The sequence below is a fragment of the Suricata suricatta genome, chromosome 6 (genome assembly GCF_006229205.1).
Source record: "Suricata suricatta isolate VVHF042 chromosome 6, meerkat_22Aug2017_6uvM2_HiC, whole genome shotgun sequence".
NCBI classification, from domain to species: Eukaryota; Metazoa; Chordata; class Mammalia; order Carnivora; family Herpestidae; genus Suricata; species Suricata suricatta.
This window is the reverse complement of record NC_043705.1, coordinates 117,738,070-117,762,374: the sequence shown is the minus strand read 5'-3', so window position 1 is coordinate 117,762,374 and position 24,305 is coordinate 117,738,070. Positions and strand designations below refer to the sequence as shown.

The 24,305-nt window shown below is 39.7% G+C and overlaps 1 protein-coding gene and 1 long non-coding RNA gene across 6 annotated transcripts in view; one reads left to right on the top strand and one right to left on the bottom strand.

Annotated features, from left to right (window-relative positions):
- Window positions 1-1,933: 1,933 nt before the first annotated feature.
- Window positions 1,934-24,305, bottom strand: part of DAB2 (DAB adaptor protein 2) — a 52,778-nt gene continuing 30,406 nt past the window's right edge. For 3 of the 5 annotated variants that reach the window (XM_029940964.1, XM_029940963.1, XM_029940966.1), the window contains exons 2-15: window positions 23,879-24,065; window positions 22,759-22,898; window positions 21,715-21,813; window positions 20,131-20,262; window positions 18,943-19,023; window positions 18,443-18,469; window positions 18,152-18,205; window positions 17,680-17,742; window positions 12,383-13,042; window positions 11,244-11,406; window positions 6,800-7,432; window positions 6,144-6,253; window positions 5,478-5,542; window positions 1,934-3,691 (exon numbers count right to left, since the gene is read on the bottom strand). In XM_029940964.1, the coding sequence (XP_029796824.1) occupies window positions 5,483-5,542; window positions 6,144-6,253; window positions 6,800-7,432; window positions 11,244-11,406; window positions 12,383-13,042; window positions 17,680-17,742; window positions 18,152-18,205; window positions 18,443-18,469; window positions 18,943-19,023; window positions 20,131-20,262; window positions 21,715-21,813; window positions 22,759-22,898; window positions 23,879-23,969 (2,313 nt within the window). In that variant the 5' untranslated portion in view covers window positions 23,970-24,065 and the 3' untranslated portion in view covers window positions 1,934-3,691; window positions 5,478-5,482. Of the gene's footprint in view, window positions 3,692-5,477; window positions 5,543-6,143; window positions 6,254-6,799; window positions 7,433-11,243; window positions 11,407-12,382; window positions 13,043-17,679; window positions 17,743-18,151; window positions 18,206-18,442; window positions 18,470-18,942; window positions 19,024-20,130; window positions 20,263-21,714; window positions 21,814-22,758; window positions 22,899-23,878; window positions 24,066-24,172; window positions 24,194-24,305 lie in introns of those variants that run through there. The other 2 variants (XM_029940968.1, XM_029940967.1) reach the window with 2 other exon arrangements.
- Window positions 14,966-16,549, top strand: LOC115293199. The gene is made up of 3 exons (XR_003909417.1): window positions 14,966-15,093; window positions 16,119-16,265; window positions 16,471-16,549. It is a non-coding gene; the product is annotated as an uncharacterized LOC115293199 (long non-coding RNA).

The window sequence follows — 24,305 nt, the reverse complement described above, 5'->3', positions numbered from 1 at the left end:
TATTTACCAGGGACTTTTAGGGAGCTCCTGTCTTTTACTAGATGACTTTATAGTGAACCTATTCCAGGAACACGGGTCAGAGTCCTCACTCATTAGTGTATCACAGGGTCAACAGAACTCCTGAGTTAGCATTCTTTCCCCTCCCTGCTTTCAGGACAGGGAAGACACAGAGCTGTGCTGTGTTTGGCTCTCTTGAGACACCATGGTGAATTTTTTGATGGCAGAGTTTGAGATCACAGACTTTAAAGATATCCTGACCACAACACACAGTCTTATAATAAAATACCACAGAAACCACTCAAGAGTTGGAACAGATTGCAACCATTTTAAAGCATGGATGCTATTCTCAGATGAGATGGAACAGTGACAGTTCTCACCCCACAGGATTATATCAGAAGAATGAAATTATGTTGTGTAAATGGCAAAACACATCATAGATGTGAGATTATCTTAAGAAAACCAATACCTTCTCCCTCAGTCTTGCCTATATTTACATGAGGAATTTGAGTCATGCTGGCTGTTAAAATTCAACTTTTAGCTTACACCTATCAGATGCCTAAAAGAAACCGTCTTCCATGTATAACAGGCTTACTGTAAAAGCTGAACTTCTGACATACAGGTGTGAATACTACTGTTACCAAACAGACTCACAAAGGAGGTCTGTTTCCACTTTGCAAAGACGCTTCCATGAGCACCTCTCCCTGCTTGGCCTACAGTAGTCCCTACTGCACTGCAATGAATGTGCTCCCCTTGTATACATGGGCAAGGGTTAACCGCTGGCAAGATCTTACCGATTAAGCCACATGGAAACTGCACACATGGCTCAGTTGGGTTAGACACACTGCGGAGCATCTGGATAAGCCAGATAATTTGTGCAACATGTTCTTATCAGCAGTGTTCTCTGGCCCACCTGTGGCTTGCTGGAAGCTGCTTTTGTGTGGAGTGTGTTTTCTGAATTCCTCTCATTATTGGCAGAAAGATGACAAATGTGTCAATTCAGGGGAAAGGTAAGGCAGTGATATCAAGCAACTTATAATCATAAACCAGTCAATGACACCCATTCTGCTACCAAGTTTGTCCTTAATCCTCAGAAAAGTTTAAGATCAAGACTTCTGTACTGAAGCAAGGCCTGCCTTGGGGTTATCTTCCCAGTAGACACAGGTCTTTTTGAAAAATATCAGAGCCTTGAACTTTTATACTAGGGGAGAGTGTTTAAGAGTGTCCTAGGGCAAAAAATTTCTAATCATGGGTCTGCCAAAAACACATAGAAGTTCTCCTAAGTGGTCTACACCAGCCTGGACCAGTCCACACGGTTGTGTCTTGGTGAGGTCAAATATGGCTGAATAAAAAACAAGGAGAGGCAAAGGGGAGAAAGTGTAAACCAAGACTTCACTAATAAATCATTTTTATGTAGGATGTCAGTAGAGGTTGTTTTGATATGGGTCTTATCCACTAGACTCCCATTAAACTCTCAGGAAGGGAATATGTGTAGGTCTAAAAGAGGAGAATAAGGCATTGAAAGCTATCAGACAATAATTTACTCATGGTCTTATTTCACAGATTTACAATTTGTCTTCACCTTTCTGACAATCCAGAATATACTAACATTTGTTCACCTTAGACCGATGTATTTTTTTCATGGTTTTCATTTATTTTTGAGAGACAGACAGAGACCACGCTAGCAGGGGAGGGTCAGAGAGAGAGGGAGATACAGATATGAAGCAGGCTTCAGGCTCTGAGCTAGCTGCCAGCACAGAGCCCGATGCGGGGCTCAAACCCACGAACCATGAGAGCATGACCTAAGCTGTAGTCGGACGTTCAACCGGCTGAGCCACCCAGGCACCCAAGACCGATGTATTTTATACTTTGACTCTAACACATCAACTCAAAGCAGGGGTCAAATAGAAGAATAAACGGATGGTAACACATGAGATTCTGCCATTCCAGTTTATTGAAATGAGTAAATTTATAGCTTTATTTGCATACAGAAAAGTGCACAAGAAAATAAGTATGTACAAAACAGTTGTGTGGCTGATCATCACTTTCAAAATTTTTCTATTTTCAAAAATTCAACTACTTAGAAATAATTGTCTCCAGTTTAGCACATTCAGGTATGTGGACATATAAAATACTATTTTAAGTCTATGTTTATAAGGACTGAGTAGGAAGCCAGATGGAAATTTATGCCATACATAATCGGCTATTATCATTAAAAATAAAACCAAAGGACTTTAGCTTGGACTACTTGGGGCTGATCAATAAAGGTCCATGAGGCCACCATCTTGTTCAGATCCTAAGCAGTCATCCTCCTCTTCTACTTAAAGGTAACATTGCATGATTGATTAACGCCCACAACAACCTGAACATTAGGGGTCAAGAGACAATGTTTAAAAAACCAGTATAAATAGAACAAAATGAAACTCATTTTGGGAAGAACAAATCCTTCAGAATTTTGCTAACAATATGACTGTAAATGAACTGGGAGAGTTTCCAAGGTTATGAGGAGAAAAATGCTGCAGACATTAGCTTTTCAATGATAACACCAAATATTTGTTTTACAGCTTCTCTCCCCCTCCCCCACCATTTATCTTCCTAATAAGTATGAGACTGTAGCTTCAAGAAAGTTTTCCAGTTACTTGATAAAGGTCTAGCATGGCCCCAAATAAGCACCTAATATGTTTGGCACAATCACATTGAACTTTGTGATGTGTTGCTCTTCAGAATACAGTCCTTCATTGTTGAGTTGAGTTCAGTTTTTTTTTCAACATGAACTGCTCTTCTGGAACTTCAGATCAAGAGGATGGCCTCCTATTCCATAGAAAGGATAGAGATTGTGTCCAACCGCAGTTCTAGTTACTGGGTTTAGCAATTACTGAGAAGGCAGAGACATTTCAGATCCATGAATCATTAGGTTATTTTTTTCTCCCATAAAATTCTGTTGCCTGTGAAAGGGAAGTAATGCTCTATGAACCCAGGAGCAAAACTGACTGGAAAAAGAATCAGAAGGATGAGGAGAGACAAATAATGCTTTTCCCTCATTTTCGGTATCAAGCCAAGAGATTGGAGGAAAAAACAAAAAAAGAGCAGTCTTGCCCTTGAGAGAATATCATCTTCAGAAAGAGAAGCTATATTCTTAAAAAGGTTCTTAAGTGTGTCAGATTCCCAAGTGCCTAGGAGAGGTTGGACTTGCTTCAAATTTACTTTAAAAATTCTCTCTAAATGTTGATATGAAGCAAGATTTAAGAAGGTGCCTTGTTATACCATGATCTTTAGGTTTTATGCTGTAAAACAGAACCCCTAAACAACTTGCAACAGTAAGGATTTTAAAATTTATTCAAAACAGTATCATCTGGGGAGTTGTGGTGGCTGCATCTCCCAACCAATGGGTACATGGTAGAGTGTTCTAGAAGGTTCTAGGAATACACTAGGCAATGGTTCAAGTAGGGAAACTACTTCATTTACATTAAGCTAGAGAATTTAGGGTCTCAATTTATTTAAAGCCATAGATTCAGTTTAGGTTTAATCTAAACAGAAAGTGAAAGTTTTTTAAGTGGAAGAAGCAGCAAGAAATAAGGCAACAGCTAATATGTCAAAACTGGAACAAGAACAGAGTCAAGATGTCTGGCTATTAGCTTTGTCCTTGACTAAGGCCAACCTTTTTGTTCCTCTGGATAGTCAGCGTATCAAGTTCCTAGAGAAGTATAGAGAAAAAAAAGACCTGGGGTTAATAGCAATGTATTAAATATAAAGTCATCATTTAAAACATCAGTAATAGTATCTCCTAGGGCTGAAGTGAGAGACTTAAATAAGATAATAAATGTAGAACCTATAATAAAGTGATTAATGCAAGTGTTCAATAACGTTAATTTTTTCCTCCCAAAACACTGCTCGCCCACCCCAAAACCCAATCTGTAAATTTAGCAAGTTGACCAAAATAATCCTTCCTTCATGACCTGAGGAAGAAAGAGCCTCCAGGGAGACCTCTAGTCTATCAACTTAGTGCAAATGATCCTCCTAGACTCCTGGTGCATTTATTCCTTTCTATTTGTCCATGTTTGCTCCCGTGGAGAGGAGGGTGAGAATGAGCCTCTGTGAAGACTTCTAGCCCCTCAGTACCCTGCACTGCCTTGTTAGCTTTAGAAATCACCAGGCTGCTTGTTAAAATGGACCTTCCCATAGCACCAGACTCCTTGGGGCTGGAGTGGGGCCCAAGAACTTGCCTTTTCAATAGTCTCAGCCTGTTCTGAACTGAAGTCGATTTTATAGAAAAGCGCTTTAATAAGCACTGTAATTATAGAAGGTGAGTCAGGGGCAACAATCCAAATTGCAAATAAAGCCAACCTTACTGCTCATGTCAGATTTAAGATATTTATCTATTTAAAATAATTACATTCTAGAAGGGTCAAGACAGAATAGAGGAGTCCCACCTGGATGGGGCAAGACTGAAAAAAATGGGTTTGGGTTCCTCTCATTCTTTTTATTGTTCTCCCCTATCAGATATGCCCTCCCTCCTAGAAAACACAGACAAGTCTTCTTTCCTCCACTAACTTCAATCTTCTAAGATCAGACAAAGTTGCTTCCATTCATTGTTGATAAAGAAAGGGCCATGCTGAACCTGCGCAGTGTCAGCCTAAGATGGTTACACCTAACTTACCTAGGATGACACCGGCTAGTGAGACCAATCAGTCTGCTCCCAAGCTGCTTTTGAAGGAGACATAGGCAGCTGTCCCCACTTTCGGATATGATACCCTCAGACTATTTTGGACTAACTTTGAGACCTCTCAAAAAGTAATAAATTGATTTGGAAGGCAGAAAATGTGATCAGCATCTTGTTAGCTGACCTGTTCTACAGCTTCAAAAGATCTTCAGATTTCAAACCTTCTATAGGAAACGAAATAATGCCTTTGCAATCATTTCAGTATGAAGGTTAGAAAAAGAAAAAACCCCCAAACAACTAGAAGGGCATTATGCATTATATGAGTTTTATTTTAATACAAAATGTTATTTTGAACTGTCAATAACATAGGATATGCTAGAAATCCATATCCCCATGGGCATATTGTTGTTATTCTTTTAAAGGTTTATTCAGAGAGACAGAGAGAGACAGGGCACGAGTGGTGGAGGGGCAGAAAGGGAGACACAGAATCCAAAGCTGGCCCCAAACTCAGAGCTCTTCCGCACAGAGCTCGACATGGAACTCGAACTCATGGACTGTGAGATCATGACCTGAGCTGAAGTCAGACGCTCAACTGACTAAGCCACCCAGGCACCCCTTTATTATTGTTTTTTAATGTGTGTAAGAATTCTTAAGTGCCCAACTTAGTCATTATTGAATTAGTTAAGCACAGATTTACATGTCTATTACTTCTAAGTTGCAGAGATTTAACCTTGTACCAATTCTAAAATTACAATTTCACCGTTATCCCCTGTGCCATGCTTTCTTACCAAACCTAAGCTTAATAAGATCTTCTACTTACAGAAGTTAGGCAAAAGGATTCCCAAAAGGATCCCTATATACATCAGGAGTGGGTTGAGAAGCCATCTATGAAGATAAAACCATTCAGTCAATAGGTTTAATTATAGTTGTTAAGGAAGAAAAAACCCCTACAATTAAGATTTCTCAAATTCCTTTAAAAATCACTTAGGTCACAGACAAATGAGATATTATATGGGTCTACAATGATTTGTGTTTGCCTGGTTGTAATTGGTGATACATACTTATTATTTATACCAAAAGTAAAGTTCAGATGAATTATGTTCGCCTCTGCCAAATGAAAGGTACTGTTTTTATGAGATAAAGATTGTGAATGATGGGAAATCGGGAACTTCAATCTTTGAAAGATTCTTAAAGATAGTATTACTTTGGCTCAATTTTCTCCCAGAGTGCTTTTATAAGCCAGGCTAAGTGAAATATAAAAGACTTTTCCTATAGGATATTCATTTCTCAAACTCAGGATAGTAGCTCCTGTAAACACAATCTCTCTCCAGTTTGAGTTGATGTTTTCACTGTGATGGTTCTGAGTGACAAAGCTTATTTAAATATCCTTTACCATCAGAGTTATTATACAAACGAGGTTAATTCACAACACAAGCTCTATGTGGCATATACTTTGGAGCAACGGCTTCTGGTAGTTGATACTTACAGAGGCTTGTGATGAACTGAAAGAATCTTTAGAGAAAGGGTTCTCAAATGCATTGTCAGCAGATTTGGTAATTGGCAGGGAACCCTGTCTGGGAGCTGGCTTTGGTGGTTCTAGAAGGCAAAAAACGCCAAGTAGTCAGTAGACAAGCTCTCCCCAAATATAGGCAAAAGTCCCCTAGTCAAGCTTATCTTAGAAATTAAGTTCCATACTTTAGAAATTTACATCATGGAACAAAAATCACCACCAAATAGTAGGACTCCCAGTGATTATTACAGGCAAAATCATCAGAAGAGGAGGCCGTGCGTGTTTACCTGAAGCAGAAGAGATTCAGAATTCCCTCACTTAAGGCCATGGAGTATGGTTGAGGCTCTGTTTTACAGCCTTTCAGGGGCCACAACCCACTGAATTTCTATAGCTCTTGTCAGCCCTTTTAGGAATCGTCACAAGAGGGCAGCATTGGGCCAGCCCTTAAAATGAGCTAAGGTAAATCATTCTCTCCATAAACTGGTCAAGTTGTCTCCATAACCACTGATGACCAAAGAAAACAAGAGTAAGGCTATTGGTGGGTCGGGAAGAGTTCTTCTAAGGGACTCTGTGGACCCATGCGACAGTGGAAATACTTGTTGGTACAGCAGACAGACAAGTGGGTAGCTTACCATTGATCTTTTTCAACAGTTGATTAGCATCAAAGTCATCATGGTCTGCATTCTCCTGAGGAATGCCAACTTTGCTGTTGAAATAACTGGAGAAGGCACTTGAAGTCCCAGAGGAAATCTGCTCTCCCTTCCTTGCAGGCACAGCGGGTGGCTGCCGAAGTTGGAAGTCCTTAAACATTTCTTTCACTTCTTTGACTTCTTTATCCCCAAGTGGGTCCAAGGCAGTGAAGGCATCACTGGAGATGTCCTTTGGAGGGCCAGTTCTGGGAGGTGGTTGAGGAGGAGTGGCCAAAAGAGAGGAGAGCATAGGAGGAGACTGGGCAGACATAGCAGAAGCTGGAAATATATTGCTCTGAAAAGGGTTCCCCAAAGGGCTTGTTGATGACCAAGTATTGGATGCCACAGAAGCTGATGGGCCCCAAACAACAGGGGCTGGAGGGGAAGTTGAGGCTGCAAAGGATGAAGGCTGGTTCCAACCTGGAACACCTGGACTTGTGGTAAAAACGACTGGCTGACTGAATCCTGAAGGCTGACCACTCATCATGGCTCCCGGGACCACGGATGTGGACTGATTGAAGACTAAAGATGTTGGATTCCATGGTCCTGCCTGAGGGTGGCTAACTGGTATACCACCTGAAGCAAGCAGGAGAAAGAAAGGACTTATTAGGACACAAACATGAAGACAATTCTTGAGTTTCAGAAAGCACAACTCTCTGGGGGGCATTTACAGGGCATCTATGTGGCAAACACCTTCCCTAAGCCTTAAAACTGACATGGAAAAAAAGAGATTAGATTACTCTAAAGATTAAGTAGCTAATGCAAGATAGCAGGCCTGCAAATATCGGTTGCATTTTGAAGCCCTTTCTTTCCGTCACAGCTTTTTAAACTTTTCTCATTATAAGAGCAATACAATCCATAAGCACCTACTCATGAAAAATGAGTGCTTATCATACTGATACATTTCAAACAGCTAGGACAAAGCCTGTCAATAGCATGAATGCTGTTTGTAGAGTGAATATATTTATATAAACAAACCATGCTGATTATGAACTAGTTGATTAAAGTAATCCATTGGGTACTCTGAGTCATTGATTTGATCTTCCATGTGGCAGCGGGCTCTTGTCTGGAGTCTTATGGAAATCAGCTATCACGCATGTATATTAGGCCTCAACATGCCTGTATCCTGAAGAAACCATTTCAGTTTCCTTGCTTTTAAATGCTGCCAAGATTGACAGGGCTACATAAATGGATGATAAAATTTAGTTGATGCCAAGATAGTTTAAGACTCTTCTATATATAAATGGAGGAAAGGCTGGTTATCCCGGGAGAGCTGTTTCAAATAAAAGTGCTTCCTGCCATGTGTCACTCACTAAACCTTGCCAGGAGTCAGAACAGAATGCTTAAAAGAAGGAGGGAGGGAGGGAAGGCAACAGGAAGCAACACAAAACAAAACATCCCCTAAGAAAAAACAACAACAACAAACCGTTTCTTCTGAGGTAACTAATTGCCTGTGTCCAGGCATCTAATCCTTGTGGGGGAATGACTTTTTCTCTAGCATCTTTGCCATGTGGATTAAGACCGGGTGAAATTATTAAAATACAGCTCTTTCCAAGATCTTCCCCCTCTTCTTGAGAAATGGATTCCCTACATCTTGTTGTATTACGTAGGGCATTTTTCTCCTGCGTCTTTCCAAGTATATTAATTATCCAGTTAAACTGCCACCAGAAACAAAAAATCTAAATTCAGCCTCATACTTGTACATGAATGATGTTCTCCTCTCAAAATCCACTAGCTTTGAGCTTTGGAGTAGAGTATTCTTTAGTTATGAAAGTTTTCTAACTAAACTAAGAAAAGGCCTCCAAACTCCTAACTTGGGTTAGGAATGTTTTTGTTTCCAGAGTGAGAAATATTTTGAAAATGATGTTCAGGGGCTGAGGTAGCAAGCAGGATATTCTATCTTGAACTTTCTTAGTACTGGAGATTGATGTTACTTAACTCAACTGTGTCATCATGAGTACTGGCCGTCTGGCTATGAAGTTGTATGGTGTGCTCACAGACAGTGGTAGGTTCCAGAAAAAGCCATCTTACTAAATTAACATGCTTATTTTTGAGGTTAGGAAAGTGGGTACAAGTATATTAATCATGAAAATTGGGAAGTTCACAGTCTGTAACAATAGAGACTAAAACCCAGTTATACCAGCTCCAAATCCATCACCTTATTCCCTTGTTCTGCCTCCTTGGCATTGAGGGACGGGACTATTTTTTTTTAATGGAAATTAATTCAAACATTCATTTTCTGGCTATAGAAATTAGACTTCATTTACACTAAAGAACATATAAATTGGGTAGAATTTTATCATTTTTCATGTTTGGATGACTTGCCTCTCCTTAGTAAAGTGTGTGGCTTTAGTCATAGATGGTATTAGTGGGAGTGGTGGTGGTTAAAGAGAAAAATATTGTATTTGCCAGGAATTAAAGGCTTTCCCAGTCTCTGTGAATGCCAGCCTTCATTCCCATCTAGTAGATTCCATGCATTGTGTTTCCAAGACAGTTAAGTCTCTGCTGGAGAAAATAGAGGCAAGAGGTAAGGAAAAAGAAAGTGTGGTTATGAGAAGTTAATTTTATTACCTTCTGATGCTATATTAAAATACAGGGTAGCTAATCAAAGCTGAAGGCTCAGCTTTCTACAATACCCTCTCCCCACCCCCAGATCTGCAGAAAAGACAGTCCCCCAGCTGGGTCTGGCGGAAGCCAGACCTACAACCTTCCATGGTTTGGCTGAGGATCCCTGCGAGTGGACAGGGGCTACACTGTAGAGCTCAGTTTGAGTCCCATGTCCAAACTTGGAAGAATCATCAGTATTCCGCAGTTGTATACCCCATGGCCTCAACAGGGGGCAGCTAGCCAAAAAGCTTCACTTCGTCTGAATAAATTAACAGTTATAGGGTCCAGCTGTATTTTCGAGCTGACTTGTTAAATATTGGCTGTAAAAATTCTTCAGTGCATTGGCATTAGACTGTAAAGCTCTGTGATGTGATCTAGTTGCAGGCAGTACATGCAGCTCTCAACCCTTCTACAAGGAAAAGCACCAACCAGTTCTACTTGGGGGACAGGAAAAGGAGCAATGCCAAGAAGGGGACACTCCCAAGAGACATGGAGATTTTGGGAAGACTCTTGATGGTGTAAATGCAAGCAGAGACCTGGAACAAGTTGGTTTCTCACACCCACACTGATTTCAGCACTCAGCAGTTAGGTAACAACCCCCTTTTGCCACCATATTCCAGATATGATTAGATTTAATATGACAAAATGGAAGTATTTTCCTTTTCAGGAAAGGAGCAGAGGAAACAAACAAAAAAAGGGTCCTGATAATTGACTCTGTAGGAGGCAGAGAAAACCAAGAGCCCTGGTCAAATATTACAAACTGGGGAAGAGAGTCTCTCTTCATCCATAGTTCCCCACCTCCCTCCCAAGACAGAGTCTGTTTGGAGCTCTTGCAGGTGCCAAGAAGCAGAAAATCAATGAGAATCCCCAGCAGGACAGCAAAGGCTATTATCGGTTTTCTGAAGACTGTACCATGAAGGCAGAAAAGAGCTGGAGGCTGTGTGCAAAGAATGGCAGGACCAGTCCTCAGGCAGGTGGCCTTCCCCGGTCTCTTGCTTCTGAGTGGCTCACTGACTCACACGAGCTGAAGACACATTTATGAAGGAGCCCCAGCACATCCTGGGCATCTGATAACATCCCATCTCTTCCCTTATCTCTGTGTTCTTTTCAACTTCAGGTTTCTAGCACTTGCCTTCTAACTCTATTTAGACACTCAGGGAGCCAGAATATAGGAGGAGCTAAGGCTTAAGTATTCAGAGACTGATCAGGACACACTGTATGCCCAGGAACAGAGGTGGGCTGAGAACCTAAGACTTTCATTCTATGACTTACACTTGCATTGGACTTAACTTCTATCCCTCTTGGGGGTAGGATAGGATAGGATATCCTATCCAAGAAACATGTAAGTTTAATAGGAGATAGGGCTTTGATCTGGTAATGAGAAATTACATGGCAGACATCCATGTCACCAGTTTTTCCAAAGCAGATCATAGACGAGACTCTCTCAGCTCTGCCCTGTTTCTCCAATTAAGCCTGATGAGCTTCAGAATTCCTTACAGTTGTCTTCTGTAAGCCATTGCCACTTGCTCAGGTAAGTGCAATATTGATCATGGATTTCTTCTCACAGCCCACTCCAGGAGCCAAACTTCAGTTATAAGTCAAGAGTACCAAATGGGGGGGGGGGTAGGTGGTTTACTGAAGTGAAAGTGGGAGAAAGTCTCCCTGGATGCTCAGCTCTTATATCCCTGGAACATCTATGGATCTGAAGTACCCCCTCCTATGCATTATAATCTGATGAATGAAAGCAAGAGCAAATCTAAGTTGATGTCTAGGCACCTACCTAGACCCGCAAGGGGCCCCACTGGGGCAGAAGTATTTGTTTTGAAGAGATCCAGAGGGTTGGTCTGTAAGGTTGCAGATTGTCCGGTAGGTGATGTCTGGCCTGGAGGTTCTGAGACAGGGGGGGTAAAGATGTCCGATGCAAGCAAGTCCTTTGCTGGAGACTGATAGGGCAGAGAGGGAGACACAAGAGTTACTCAGTAATAGAGAAAGATGGCTTTATTCTCCTATTCTGTTCCCTCAAATCTGAGAACCACAAAAGGAAAAGCTTTTCCTCTTACTGATAAACTACTACAAAAAGCCAACCTCCATCCCCCCTGAAAAAGACAGATCCTTTCAATGGACAGAATATTGGGTCTTGGTAACTGATGTAAAGAAGACTATCAAGGTGAAATCTATTTTACTCATTTACACATGTGTATCTGTCTGGTCTCCTTGTCAGCTAAAAGCTTAAAGCTGGGGGAGAAAGGGCAACTGTAAATAAATAAGTAACCCACATTTTTTGATTATTTTACTGGATTTAAATCAGTCTGCATAAAGATGATACTGCAGTCCAACTATTAGGCCAGCCTGCACATTCCTGTGAGATTTTTAAAAAGATACTTACAGAAACCACATTTTACATTGTTTTTGAATGAAGTGATAATAGTAAATATATACATGTTTTTTAAAACCATGGATTATTCAGTCAGCATTGCATAGAGGAGGCAGACTCCAGAATTTTCCACCACCACTTGGATATTAATACAGTATGAGGGGTGGGAGGGGGGTGTGTTAGTGTGGGGAAGGTACATAAGGAATCACAAGAGCCCCTGCCCTCCCCTTCCAGAACATGACGATCAAACTTACCAGAGGTACAGAAGCATAGCAGCATTAAAAATGGAAAAACTTGTGTTTAGTTAATAATAAGTGACAAGACATGCAAACGGAAAGCAGGTGTGAAAACACTGGTGAGCCAGCTCAGAAAGGGGGGCGGTTAGAGGAAAAAGGTCTTCCCGGAGAAAGAGGTGCCTTATCCCACCTTCTATTTTACAGCCACACGGGAAACTACAATAGCAGCAGGAAAGAGAGCTTGCATCACACCACCCTTTGGTACCGAACATGCATTCTGCCAATGGATATGTGGAGAAGACAATTCACCTTAGCAGTCCTTCTGCCTCGTCCGGGTTTGGTACTTTGTGGAGGTGGGATAATGGCTATGGAGTCATGTGGTGAGGACTGGACAGAGCTTTCCAAGTCCTGCTTTACGCCATTCGGTACAGACAGTCCTTTGGGAGGGCTTCCCACAAAAGGGTTCGGGGAGGATTTGATATGGAAGCCGTTCTGTTCTCTTTCAGATACCCCATTTTGAGTTCTCACTGCTGGCTGGGTTTGCGTACTTGAAAAGGGCCACGGGCCTGCCTGAGCTTCCTGTTTGCCAGTCCGGTTAGAGATTTGGTCAAACTGCTGACCAAAGTAATCAACATCCCCATTCAGGGGCCCGTTACTCAGTGGAGCGGATACGCTACTCAAATTCTCTTTCTTCTGATCTGAAGATTTGAGAGAATCAAACGAAGAGGGTGTCGGTGTTGATTGGTCTGGCTGTGCAAAAGGATCGTCACGGAAAGGATCAGGATTAGGGGTGGGAAAGAAGTTGAGATTGGCAGAAAAGGCATTTTCAGGCAAGAAGACTGCCTGAGGCTTTGGTCGAGGAAGAGAGCAGGAAGTAATGCCATTTGTTAAGAATGGATTTTCTCGTAAAGAGTTCTGATTGGTGTCGATTTCAGAGTTTAGATCCACTAACAGGATATCTTTGCTTTCCTATCACATTTGGGAAGAAAAAAAAAAAAGAGAAAAGAAAGTGTTAGTCCATGTTGTGACTTCAAATGAGAAAGCTATATAAGATGATCAGACTTTCCAAATTCTCATTAAAGTTTGGTCTTGACAGACGGGTTGACTTTTACCTCTTCCCGTCACCTCCCTGAATACATTCTTTACTAGTGGTACAAAAGGTCCTCCCTGGCCCTCTCTGCCCCTTGACCCTTTATTTAGGTCTCAATTTTGCTGGCCCTTCATTAAGTGAAATTATATTATTTGCTCTAGTTGTGTGTCTCTCACCCTTACAGACTGGCTGAGCTGATGATCAGCATTGTTCCAATTCCTGCCTTTGCGAGTCTTAAAGGGAATCCATGACAAGTCACTGTACGCAATTATCTGAGGATATTGAGCTTGAAGGTAAGGAAAGATGTCTGAAATCTAATTCAACTTCCCCATCTGATGCACAGTCCCGTCCCGTCCCACCTATTCTACGCCCAGAGTCACAGAACAGCGTCTCTCTAAATGAGCGAATTCATTGCCTAATATTTTATAGTTTTGGTTGTACTAAAGTTGAAGGTTAAATATATTTCCCTATAATTGGTCCTTCCTCTAGAGGGCAAAAACAGATTTTCCCATCATATCACACAGCTTGGCAGGTGTGCCTCTTTAAATATATAAGGATCCTTTTGAAGGTGGTAGTCAAGTCGGATCTCTCATTTTCATCATCCTAATCTCCTCTGGACACATCCTTTTGTCTGTGTCCTTCTAGAAAGAAGAAAGTGATACTCAAAATAGTGATTTATAATAACATAGCACATTAACCTCTCACAGTTGTGCATGTTTTTCATAATACAGCTTAGAGTTGTCCAGGTTGTGATAATAATCTCACCCATTGGGTGGATAAGGTCAACTGACCTTTAATTTATGTACAATCTAATCTTAATTCATGTATAGGATGGATATTTGGGTTTAGAGTTAATTGGAAAGACATACCAAATACCTAACTCTACAAATTCTAATCCCTCTCTATCTGGCATATTAATTACTTGTGTTCCCAATTATTTGACAAGATATGCTTTTCAACATAAAATTAGCAAATTTGAAAAATCTGACATGTCTTTATTCAGGTCAGTGACATAACTAATGAGGGTTCACTCTAGGATAGGACTGTCAAGCTGACACACCTTCCTTCTGACAAACTTTGATCCATTAACTACTCATTTACGCTACCCACAGAATAATATAAACAATAAACAATGTCTAGCTGAGATGGAAATTAGAGGTCCAGAATCACCCCCATGCTGGATAATTTTGATCCCTGGGACAAAACAACTTCAAGGGAATATGAAATTCTCAAACTAGTAAGTGAAAAGGGGGCTTGAATAGGCCTCCTTGTCTTTAAAAGAACATATTTTTAGAAAGTCTAGGTCCTCAATCAGGCCTAATCAGTATTCTAATTTTTGACTTCCTCTACTGTTAGGTATAAAAACACAATTTTTTAAAGCCAGTTTTTCTCTTTATAACCATAAGGATTTTTCAGTAGAAAGAGCTTATAATTAAAAAAAAATTTTTTTTAATCAAGGAAATGGATTAGAAGATCTCTTAAAGTAGGGATCTTTAACAATCAAAAGGACAAAATATATTACAAAAGTTTGTGATTTCAATATTTATTCATTTATGATGAGCCACCTCTGGGTTAGAACGGTTGGGTGTTCACAGCTGGTAGGGTTCTCCTTTTCAAATACTGCAGAAGAAGCTCTTAGGACACCAAACAGGAGCCACAATGTTAGACTTCTGAATAGTCACCCTATAAGTAAAATGTATAAGGCTCTCCTCAGGTTGGGTTGGTTGTTAACCCAGGATTAAGAGTCTAGTTCATAGACCATAATGGAATGATGTAAGGCTCCTCATCCACCCCCTAGGTCAGACCTTCATTATTTCTTTGTTGGACTGTCAGCATTGCAACCACTGGGTCATCACCTGAGCACCTGAGAAACAAGCACTGATAACATGAACGTGAAAGGCAGTCCTTGCTCTTAAGACTCCAGTAAGAGGTAGGAAGCAGGCAACCAAAATGGTGTTTGTACAACAGCAGGTCTTCTATACTGAGTTTGCAGCCTAGCTTTCTCCAAGCGGCTAATCTTTCCTAACCATTCCGGCCTGCCCAATCCCTGGACGTCTCTTCACAAAATTTTCAATGGCTTCTTTCTATCCCCTGTGTTAAAATAAGCTTCATTGGCCAGTCTTTCAAAATGACCTACAATAGGACCCAGTTTATTTTTAACCTAACTACTCTCTATTTTCCTACATACTTCAAAGACCTCAAGTTAAGATTCTTCCCAAAGCCTTTTTTTCATTGATTTATTTCATCTTCACGTGTGCCCACCCATGGCATCTTATGTATGCATGACACTGTGCTTTGTGTGCTGATTCCATCCCTGTATCAGACTTAACCTCCTTCGGAGTGGGTCATACCTTATGTTCTTCTCCCAATTGTGTTTTTGAATAACCATTTTTAAAGTTTGAAAGTATGTTGTTTTGTGTTTTCTTTTCTTTTTCTTTCCAGTGGCAGTATGGAAGAATATTGTTCAGTTAATTTCCAATAAAAACATATTCTAAGGGATGCCACTTAGTTTGTAACATGAGTTTTATTTGCAGTGCATAAAACTATTCTGTATAAATGTTGGGGGTGGGGCAGATGGGTCAGGGAACCACTAATAAAGTCCAGGTAATTAAGATTTCTTCTCTTCATCTCTTCCAGAGCAACTGGAAGATTACAGACATTTTTAAACATTCTGGTATTATCAAATAGAGATAAATCTATTTTGTGACCTAGGAATATGGAGTCAATATGTAAGACCATGTTGGCAAAATCCACTTAGCACATAATTAGTTCTGTTAGCATTCTCTTAATCAGATACCATCTACTTTCATGATATTTATTACTTTAATTTCTTGTTAGTTTAACTAAAACTTGCATGCTATTTCTTTAAACCAAAAACTCTTAGAATGCATTAAGTCTAATATAAATAAAACTCAGGATTACTCATGTTGTTTTGTTTTTCACATCCTCTTTCAGAACTTTCTACAAGTCTACAGAAGAAGATTAAATAGTCAGTGCTCCCTTGCCTATCCCACTGGAATTCTACTTCATAGCTTGAGCGCTTTGATCTCTGCCAATATACTTGTTTGAATGTCAGTTACACTTGGAAAGTAGATCGTTCAGGTATCAATTTACTTCGAGAAGGGGGTACAACAGAGGAGGGGGAGAAGTTGTGTATAAACCAAAAGTACCTCAGAGCTATGATGGACATTTTAGGATCATCTAGTCTTTTATTTCAAAAAATTTGCGAAGAATAAAATTTCCATAGACAAGTGAGTTAGAACTCACTGCTAAAAATAACACTAAACAGGATTCTTCTCTATTGGAGACTTTTTAGGTCCTCATTAAAATGCTCTTTTGCATCGTGAATGTCACAGGGTTGGAGACAGAGATGAGACTATGCAGTCCTTCCTCCTTTCATCTCAGTGGGCTTGGCCAGTTTATGTGAAAGTTTGGGACTAGCATTCCCTACAATACTCCGGTAAGTGTGGCGTGTCCAGTCCTTGATCTGTTGCTGCTTTAATTCCTAGGACCTTTTTGGTCCTGTGGACTTGCTTGGTAATTCCCTGATATAACAGATGCGGAGACAGACGTTCTTCTCATTATTCTAGACTCATGCTCTTTTTGTCTAGTTACAGCCTTATCAGCTTTTATATTCAAGTTTAGAAACTCATTTACTCTGAGGCATTTTATGAACCTCTAAGCTAGATAAATTCCTTCTAAATAACATCAATTAATAGGCTTTGGATTAGTTTTAATGTTGAACTCCCAACTAGACAGTAAACTCCAGGATCTCCTTGACATTGTCCATTTCACTCACTCCTGTGCCCTGCAAATCTCAGGTACTCAGGAAAAATTACATGGGTTGTGTAACTTGAGGCCTGTTTTGGAAGGTATGAGACCCGTGCTTAGGCCTTGAATCTGGACATCTTTCTTGGACAAGTGAGGTTTTTAATGCATCGCCATTTCCTTATCTATAAAAGGGAAATATTGCTCCATTCTCACATAGGTGTCATGGATCAGTCAATATTAAGAAGACTTGATAACTAGAGTGTTCTGAACAGAATTAATAATGTTTTTAAACAAAAACAGGCCTTGGTTAAACATAACTGAACATCTTATTATTTTTTAAGTGTCACTTCACACCAAACGTATGCTGCTAAATCACAATAGGAAGAATAGAAAAATATTGAAGAAGCCAAGTGGCTTTACAATTAATCATCTAGCAAACACTAGACTTATGCCCAGGATTATTATTCAGCTCCTCTTCTGATCCTAAATAATACCAGAAAGGATTGCATTGCCTATCCTATGGCTCAAAGCAACCTCTAAGCAAAATTAATATATCTGAATTAATGTTGATAGGTTCCCATGGTAACTTAAGATGCAAAGTGGTTCTAGTAGCCATTTATACATTATGCAGAAAAATTAGCAGTCACCCTCCAAGTTTTGAGATGCTCAAAATTTCTGATTAATTGCCAATTTGAGGTATAGATGCCATTTCCATTACATTCCAAATTTAAAAACAGACACTTACTGTTGGACTATTTAGGTCAGGAGGTGTAGACATGTCCCCAAACAAATCCATCTGGTCAACACCCTTGAAAAAGTATTTGGATTAGATTCAGATGTGTCTACTGAAAAATATTACTTTGTATATTGTTGTGATTGTTTGCTAAACTAAGGTTTAGGAAAATCGTTGTCACAATTTGATTTTCATTTAATTAACACAGATTTTTATATTAGGCTATTTAGGCCTGGAAGTGTAGACATGTTCGCAAACAAATCCATCTGGTCCACACTCTTAAAAAAATTTTGGATTAGATTCAAATGTGTCTATAAAAATATTACTTTGTATTTTGACATAAATGTTATACTAATGTTTAGGGAAATACTTGTCATAACAGGACTTCCATACATATTCAATGCAGATTTGGCATTAGTAACATCTATAGGAAGTAAACCTCTGTTCAGGTAAATAAGACTCATAAAAAAAATCACATACATACCAATTTCAGTTTGTTAGTTTGGTCATCAAGGGTCAGTAGGTTCTCACTTCCATTCTGAAAATATGGCAAATGTTTAAGGGTGACTTTTCTTACAGAATTTAATTTCTTGGTGTATGGCTTGCTAAGCAGTTATGATTTGGGTGTTGATCATTCAACTATACATCTTTTATGGCCAGAGGAATCATGAGCACATTATCGTAAGCTAAGAGGGGAGCATGCTTGGACAGGTAGCAAACAAGGACTTATACACATCACATGTGCAATTCACACTGAGTAAAGATGCAGTTTTACCTCTACTGCTTTGTTGGCTTCTTCCATCTAAAAAGAAAGACACAAATTCATTCAGTGATCTTAGTAATTACAGTTAAAGGGAGTTAAATTTATACACACACACACACACACACACACACACACACACACGGGTTCACTGACACAGGCAAGAGTTAGCCTTGCATATTATTTTAGTCCTACATTTCCCTGTCCTGTACATATCAATACTAGAATTTGAATACAGTTTCTGAACTTAAACTTGGTCGACCTGTATAGTCTTTAGAACCAATGTGAAGCTCGTGGGGATAGATAACAAGTTAGGGACAAAAATCAGGGGTCTAACTATAGCATCTATCCATTGCTTATTGGGGAAAACAGACAACACATTTCTCTACTTTTTATACTGTGGACAGCCACAAAGACGTCAACTCTGCAGACACACCATATGTTTACATAATGTTCAAGCATGGTCCTGGGAGATAATCTTAAGTGTAACAGAGTCAATACTGGGTAACACTTGCCTTTTTCTTTTCTTCTTCCTTTTTCTTTACATTATAGATAACTTGAAAGAGGTCTTTAAGATCAACAACTAATGGCTCAGCCTAAAGCAAGAAAAAGCATTTTTATGAGTATTTTAATCTTACTATTTTTTTCTTTTTGTCTTCCATCAGTCCTGATTAGTACTGTTTTCTTCCTTTCTCTTAAAGCTCCTTACTATCCTCCCATGGTTTAGGAGGGATCATCACTATCCCAACCCCCACCACCAGATACATACAGGACAGCAGAGTTAATAAGTATTTGAACAAAACTAGAAAGATCATGATAGTTTTCCAACTAGTTCAAGATTTTTGGGAATAATTCATTATTGTTCTAATATCAACATTGACCTTACGAGAAAGTAATTTCTAAGAATCCTTGTCCATACACAACATGGGTCTCAATAACACTTAAAAATGAACCTATGACGGGGTAACGAAGATGTGGTATATACACAATCGAGTACTATACGTCAATGAGAAAGAATGAAATCTGGCGATTTATAGCAAAGTGGATGGACCGCGAGGGTGTCATGCTAAGCAAAATAAGTCAGGCAGAGAAGGACAGATACCATATGTTTTCACTCATAGGTCTAACAGGAGAAACCTAACAAGGGATCATGGGAAGGGGAAGGGGAGGGGAAGAAAGTTAGGGAGAAGGAGGGAGGCAAATCATGAGAGACTCTTGAATACTGAAAACAAACTGAAGGCTTTAGAGGGAGGAGGAAAGGGGAAGGGGAGTGATGGTCATGGAGGGGGGCATTTGTAAGGAAGAGCACTAGGTGTTATATGGAAACCAACTTGGCAATAAACTATTAAAAAAATGATTACAGGGCACCTGGGTGGCTCAGTCAGTTCAGCATCAGACTCTGATTTCAGCTCAGGTCATGATCTCATGTTATAGTTAGACAGGTTGGGCTCTGCACCGGCAGCATAGAGCCTGCTTGGGATTCTCTGTCTCGGTCTCTCTCTCTCTTTGCCTCTCTCTCTTTCTCTCTCAAAATAAATAAACATTAAAAATAATTCTCAAGACCTTTAAAGATAGTCATCTTCTGAGTCAATGTTTAGTTCTCCTACATCTGTCTCTAGCAAGCTCTCTAGTTGAGTGACAGACACTCTATGATAAACTGAGGATAAGCCCCCCTCAGGTATATTTTCAGGCTTGGAGCTTACCTGTTGTCCTGTTTTTATGGCAAAAAACTGATGCTGCCCTTCTCCTCCACACACATAACCAAATGCCCGGTTGTCTGTCACATCACGGGCAATGAAAGAAATTTTATTTACTGGGTGTTCATGCTCTATTACCTGAAAAGTAAACATAAAAAATGATTTATTGATCAAGCTAGAACCTATTTATATGGTAGTACAATGAAGCATCAGATATTTAGGCATACATAAAAAAGCCAAAACATTTGAAGAAAGAAAGTTTTGTCTCTGGTTGAATGTTAGAGCTACATTTATTCTTGTTAGTAAGGGCTCCAGAAGGACCAAAGAGTAGGAAACAGAAGTGGAAAAAGCACTTAGAATATTGATACTTGATTGTCTCCATCCCAAAGGTGTGATGTCACATACCAAGAAAGGCTTGAGGATTGAATTAGGAGACCAAGAGCTTCAGCAAAGATGGGACAGTTCATTGCCAAACCATCCAAGTGGGTTGACTTTCCCAACTCAAATGTCAGACTCAGGTGAACAACAGGAGATTTATTGGTTTAGTAGTTCCTTCCCGTCTATTCCCCTAGTTCCCCTTTTTCTTGATCCTTTCAAGCACATAGCAGGGCTCAATATTTCAGGGATATTTGTAGGTGGTCATAACATATCTTAGTTTTTGTTTCCAAATGCCTAAGGCCACTGGAAAGTATATATTGGATATCTTAGAAGGCTTGGGGAAAAGAGAGTGCTTGAGGAAAACCTGCCATCATTCTCTGACGGGCTTGGGAAAATAAGACTTGAGAGATGAAGAACAATGGAAACATCAGTGCACAAGGACCAGTAGTGTAAGTGAGCAGACGCCAGGGTTCCAGGGCTCTATATTTGATCAGTGGATTTTGCATGATAGATCATGGACATCTCTAGGAAGGGTGGATAATAACTGGAAGTCTCCCAATAGTACCTTCACACAACAAGGTACCTTGATTTACAGCAATGCAAATGAGCTACAAACATTTTAAGTAAATAAATCTTATGATGTTATGTTGAACAGAGAAAAAAAGTCCTGGAGAATGTAAAGTATGACAGTTTCTTGATATGGTTACAGAAAAAGGAACAAAATAAGTAACACTATTCATATGTGGACAAACAACAGCAACCACAAAAAAAAATGCACAAGGTTATATCTACAGGATGAGAGATTATAACTGCAGGTGAGGAGGAAAGGAGAAGAGATAAGAAAGAAAAGGTAGATGTGTTACAGGTAATATTCTAGCTTCAGGTTAGCCAGTAAGTTTGCAGATAATCAATACATTAAAATGAGACCCAAGCATAGACCTATGACAGGATCACAAACCAGGAGGTAGGGTTAATCTAGTTCTGTGTACTTGAGGTCCAAAAAAATGCCTAAGTGATATTTACAGCATATCTGTGTTTATGCTGTACCTGTGTCTATTTTCTGTTTGTTTCCTCTAGAAAAGTAGCAGGTATTATTCCCCCCCTCCCTCACCCCCCGTAATTTTGAAAAGGGAAACAGAGAACTGGGATTTAAGTCAAATTGTTTGTTAGACTGAGGTGGTCAGAAAGATGTTAGTGAAAGTGAATTCTTACCCCAGTTTTCTCATCAATTATTTTTATCCCAGACAGGGAAATGTTGACCCAGATCCTTTGTTTGTGTTGTCCCTGAGACCGACCAGCTGCCGCCATTCCCTGATGAGATTGGGGAAACAAGAAAAATCTAGTTAAAACTATCCTATGATGCTTTTGATATAAAAACATTTAAAAGATTCCTTTATTTTCAGCTTGGTTTACCATCGATGAAAGGATTAGGCACCTTTCATAATAGATGGCAGAATGAAATAGAAGACATTGAGCCAGCACATCATGAGTTAGCTACGTGAACTTGGACAAGTTGTTCTAATTCATTGGCTTCAGAATAGTCATTGGTAAAAACAAGACTGAATTAGATCTTCAAAGATGTTCTTTCTAGGTCTTGTCTTATTTAACAATTATTATTAATTAATTAGTTTCACATAGCGACAGAACTGGAAATTTGAAAAGTCAAAAGGCTAATACTAAAGAGCCACAGTTTCCAAATAGAGACCTGAATTTTATTTTTCCTAGAATATTTTTAAATTTTTTAAAATCTTTATTTTTGAGAGAGAGAGAGAGAGAGAGAGAGAGAGAGAGAGAGAGTGAGTTATGAGTTGGGGAGGAACAGTGAGAGACGAAGACACAGAATCTGAAGCAGGTCCCCAGGCTCCAGGCTGTCAGCACAGAGCCCAACACAGGGCTCAAACTCACAAACCACAAGAACATGACCTGAGCCGAAGTTGGGCACTTAATCAATGGAGCCACCCAGATGCCCCTAGAGACCAGAATTTTATCTGAATACCTCAGGATCTAAAACTTGATTTGCCCAAAGGAAAATGCATCTTGAGTCCTGTAATACTTGATTAAGTCAGGTCTTTAGCATTCAAAATATGCAAACAAACTCATGACTCCTCATAAAATGAGGTACCACAGGATCAATTATGTGATTAGAAATGTTTTTTTTTTCAAATAATTGAGATATAGGTAAACACAAAATTCTAATACAATTCCCTCTGTTGGATATTTGCTTAAGATAGAGACAAAGCATCTTTCTCCTTTTACCTTTAGTTTCATCATAGAATCTTGGCTCATTTTATCCCCTCTTGCATCGGGCACATCGTCAATGCCAATTAGCTTGGCCTTGTATTTTACACCATCACCTTTGAATCTGGCCAAAAGATACTCATCTGTCTTTTCAGAACCTGAGGGGAAAAAAAGAAATATAGGATAGAATTTATAAATGTCTTTAAATATCATCCCCAGCTCCGATCAACTATTTCCAGAACCTCCAAATCTGAGTAGTATAAATATTGGTCATATTACAGTTGATTGAATATGCAACATTCTATCTCTAGTCTTATTTCGTTGTGTAAAAACATGTTCTGTAATATTGCATATGGCATTGTGATAGAGAAAAAAATTAAACTCTCAAAGGTGCAAAATGGACTAAGTTATGGGAAATACATCGGGTGAGATTTGGGGATATCCTTCATCATAATTTAAAATATATCTTCAAAAACAAGTAAGGAGGATAATGCTGTTTTTTAATGAAAGAAAAATAAACCATTTGCCCTACTTATTATCATTTTGGACGGTCAATAAGGCAGAAGAAAATTGTGCGTAAATTCCTTTGAAAATCATTAAGACCATTATCTCATCTTTATAACTTCTGCTATCTTGAAAAGACTGTTCGATCTCATTCCCATAGCTAACATGTAATAGTAAAAGGCAAACAAGCCACGGCACATTCTCGAACTATGACTGATTAAGGATTCTGGCACTTTCTCGTGGTATTTCAGGTCAAGAGAACAGGGTCTAATAAAATAAAGATCTTGGTTTTTGAAAAACAGCTACTTCAGTAGATCAAGAGTGGTGAATAGGTTTCTGAAAGACAGTCAGAGAATAATTGATAGTTGTGTTTATCAACTCAATAAACAGCTATATACACTCCCCAGAGAGATCCAAGTTGGTACAATCACCTGATCCAGAGACAGGTCTTATTCTAAGGGGAGCAAATTAATCCCTGCCAAAGTCCAACTTTCCTGTTGAGGAGAACTTGACATGAGGCAGAGGTTGGAGTGAGGTAAGGGCCAGCTCTTGCTTCCCCTCCCCCAAACCTCACATTTCCTCAGAGGTAGCCAACATGTGCTCCCCTCAGTGGCCTCAAGAGTTTGTTCCATACCTTTCTTTTTCTCCTTCTTCGATGGTGCTTTTGGTGCAGACTGTTGGTCAGGCTGACCATTAGTTGTGCTCGTTTCTACTTCGTTAGACATGGCAGGAAGGCAGACCGCAAACTCCAGCACCAGCAGACACTTAGTGACAGCAGGCGATCCCCAAAGTCTCAGATGAACATAACCTGCTACAGACACCTGTAGGCAGAGGTTAGAGGCATACTGAGACTGTAATACAGCAAATCCAGACTTTATGCTAATAGGCTAATGACCCGTGATTTATAAGTGTATTTTTTCAGACTCACTTTGTTCTTTCTGAATAAACAAATAGACGGAATTCTGAAGAGGAGTGGGTAGGACTGTTTCCTTTGTAGTTTCCAAAGTGGAAAGAGGGTGTTTACTAGATTTTTCTTTAAGCAGTTGATACCTGGTAACATT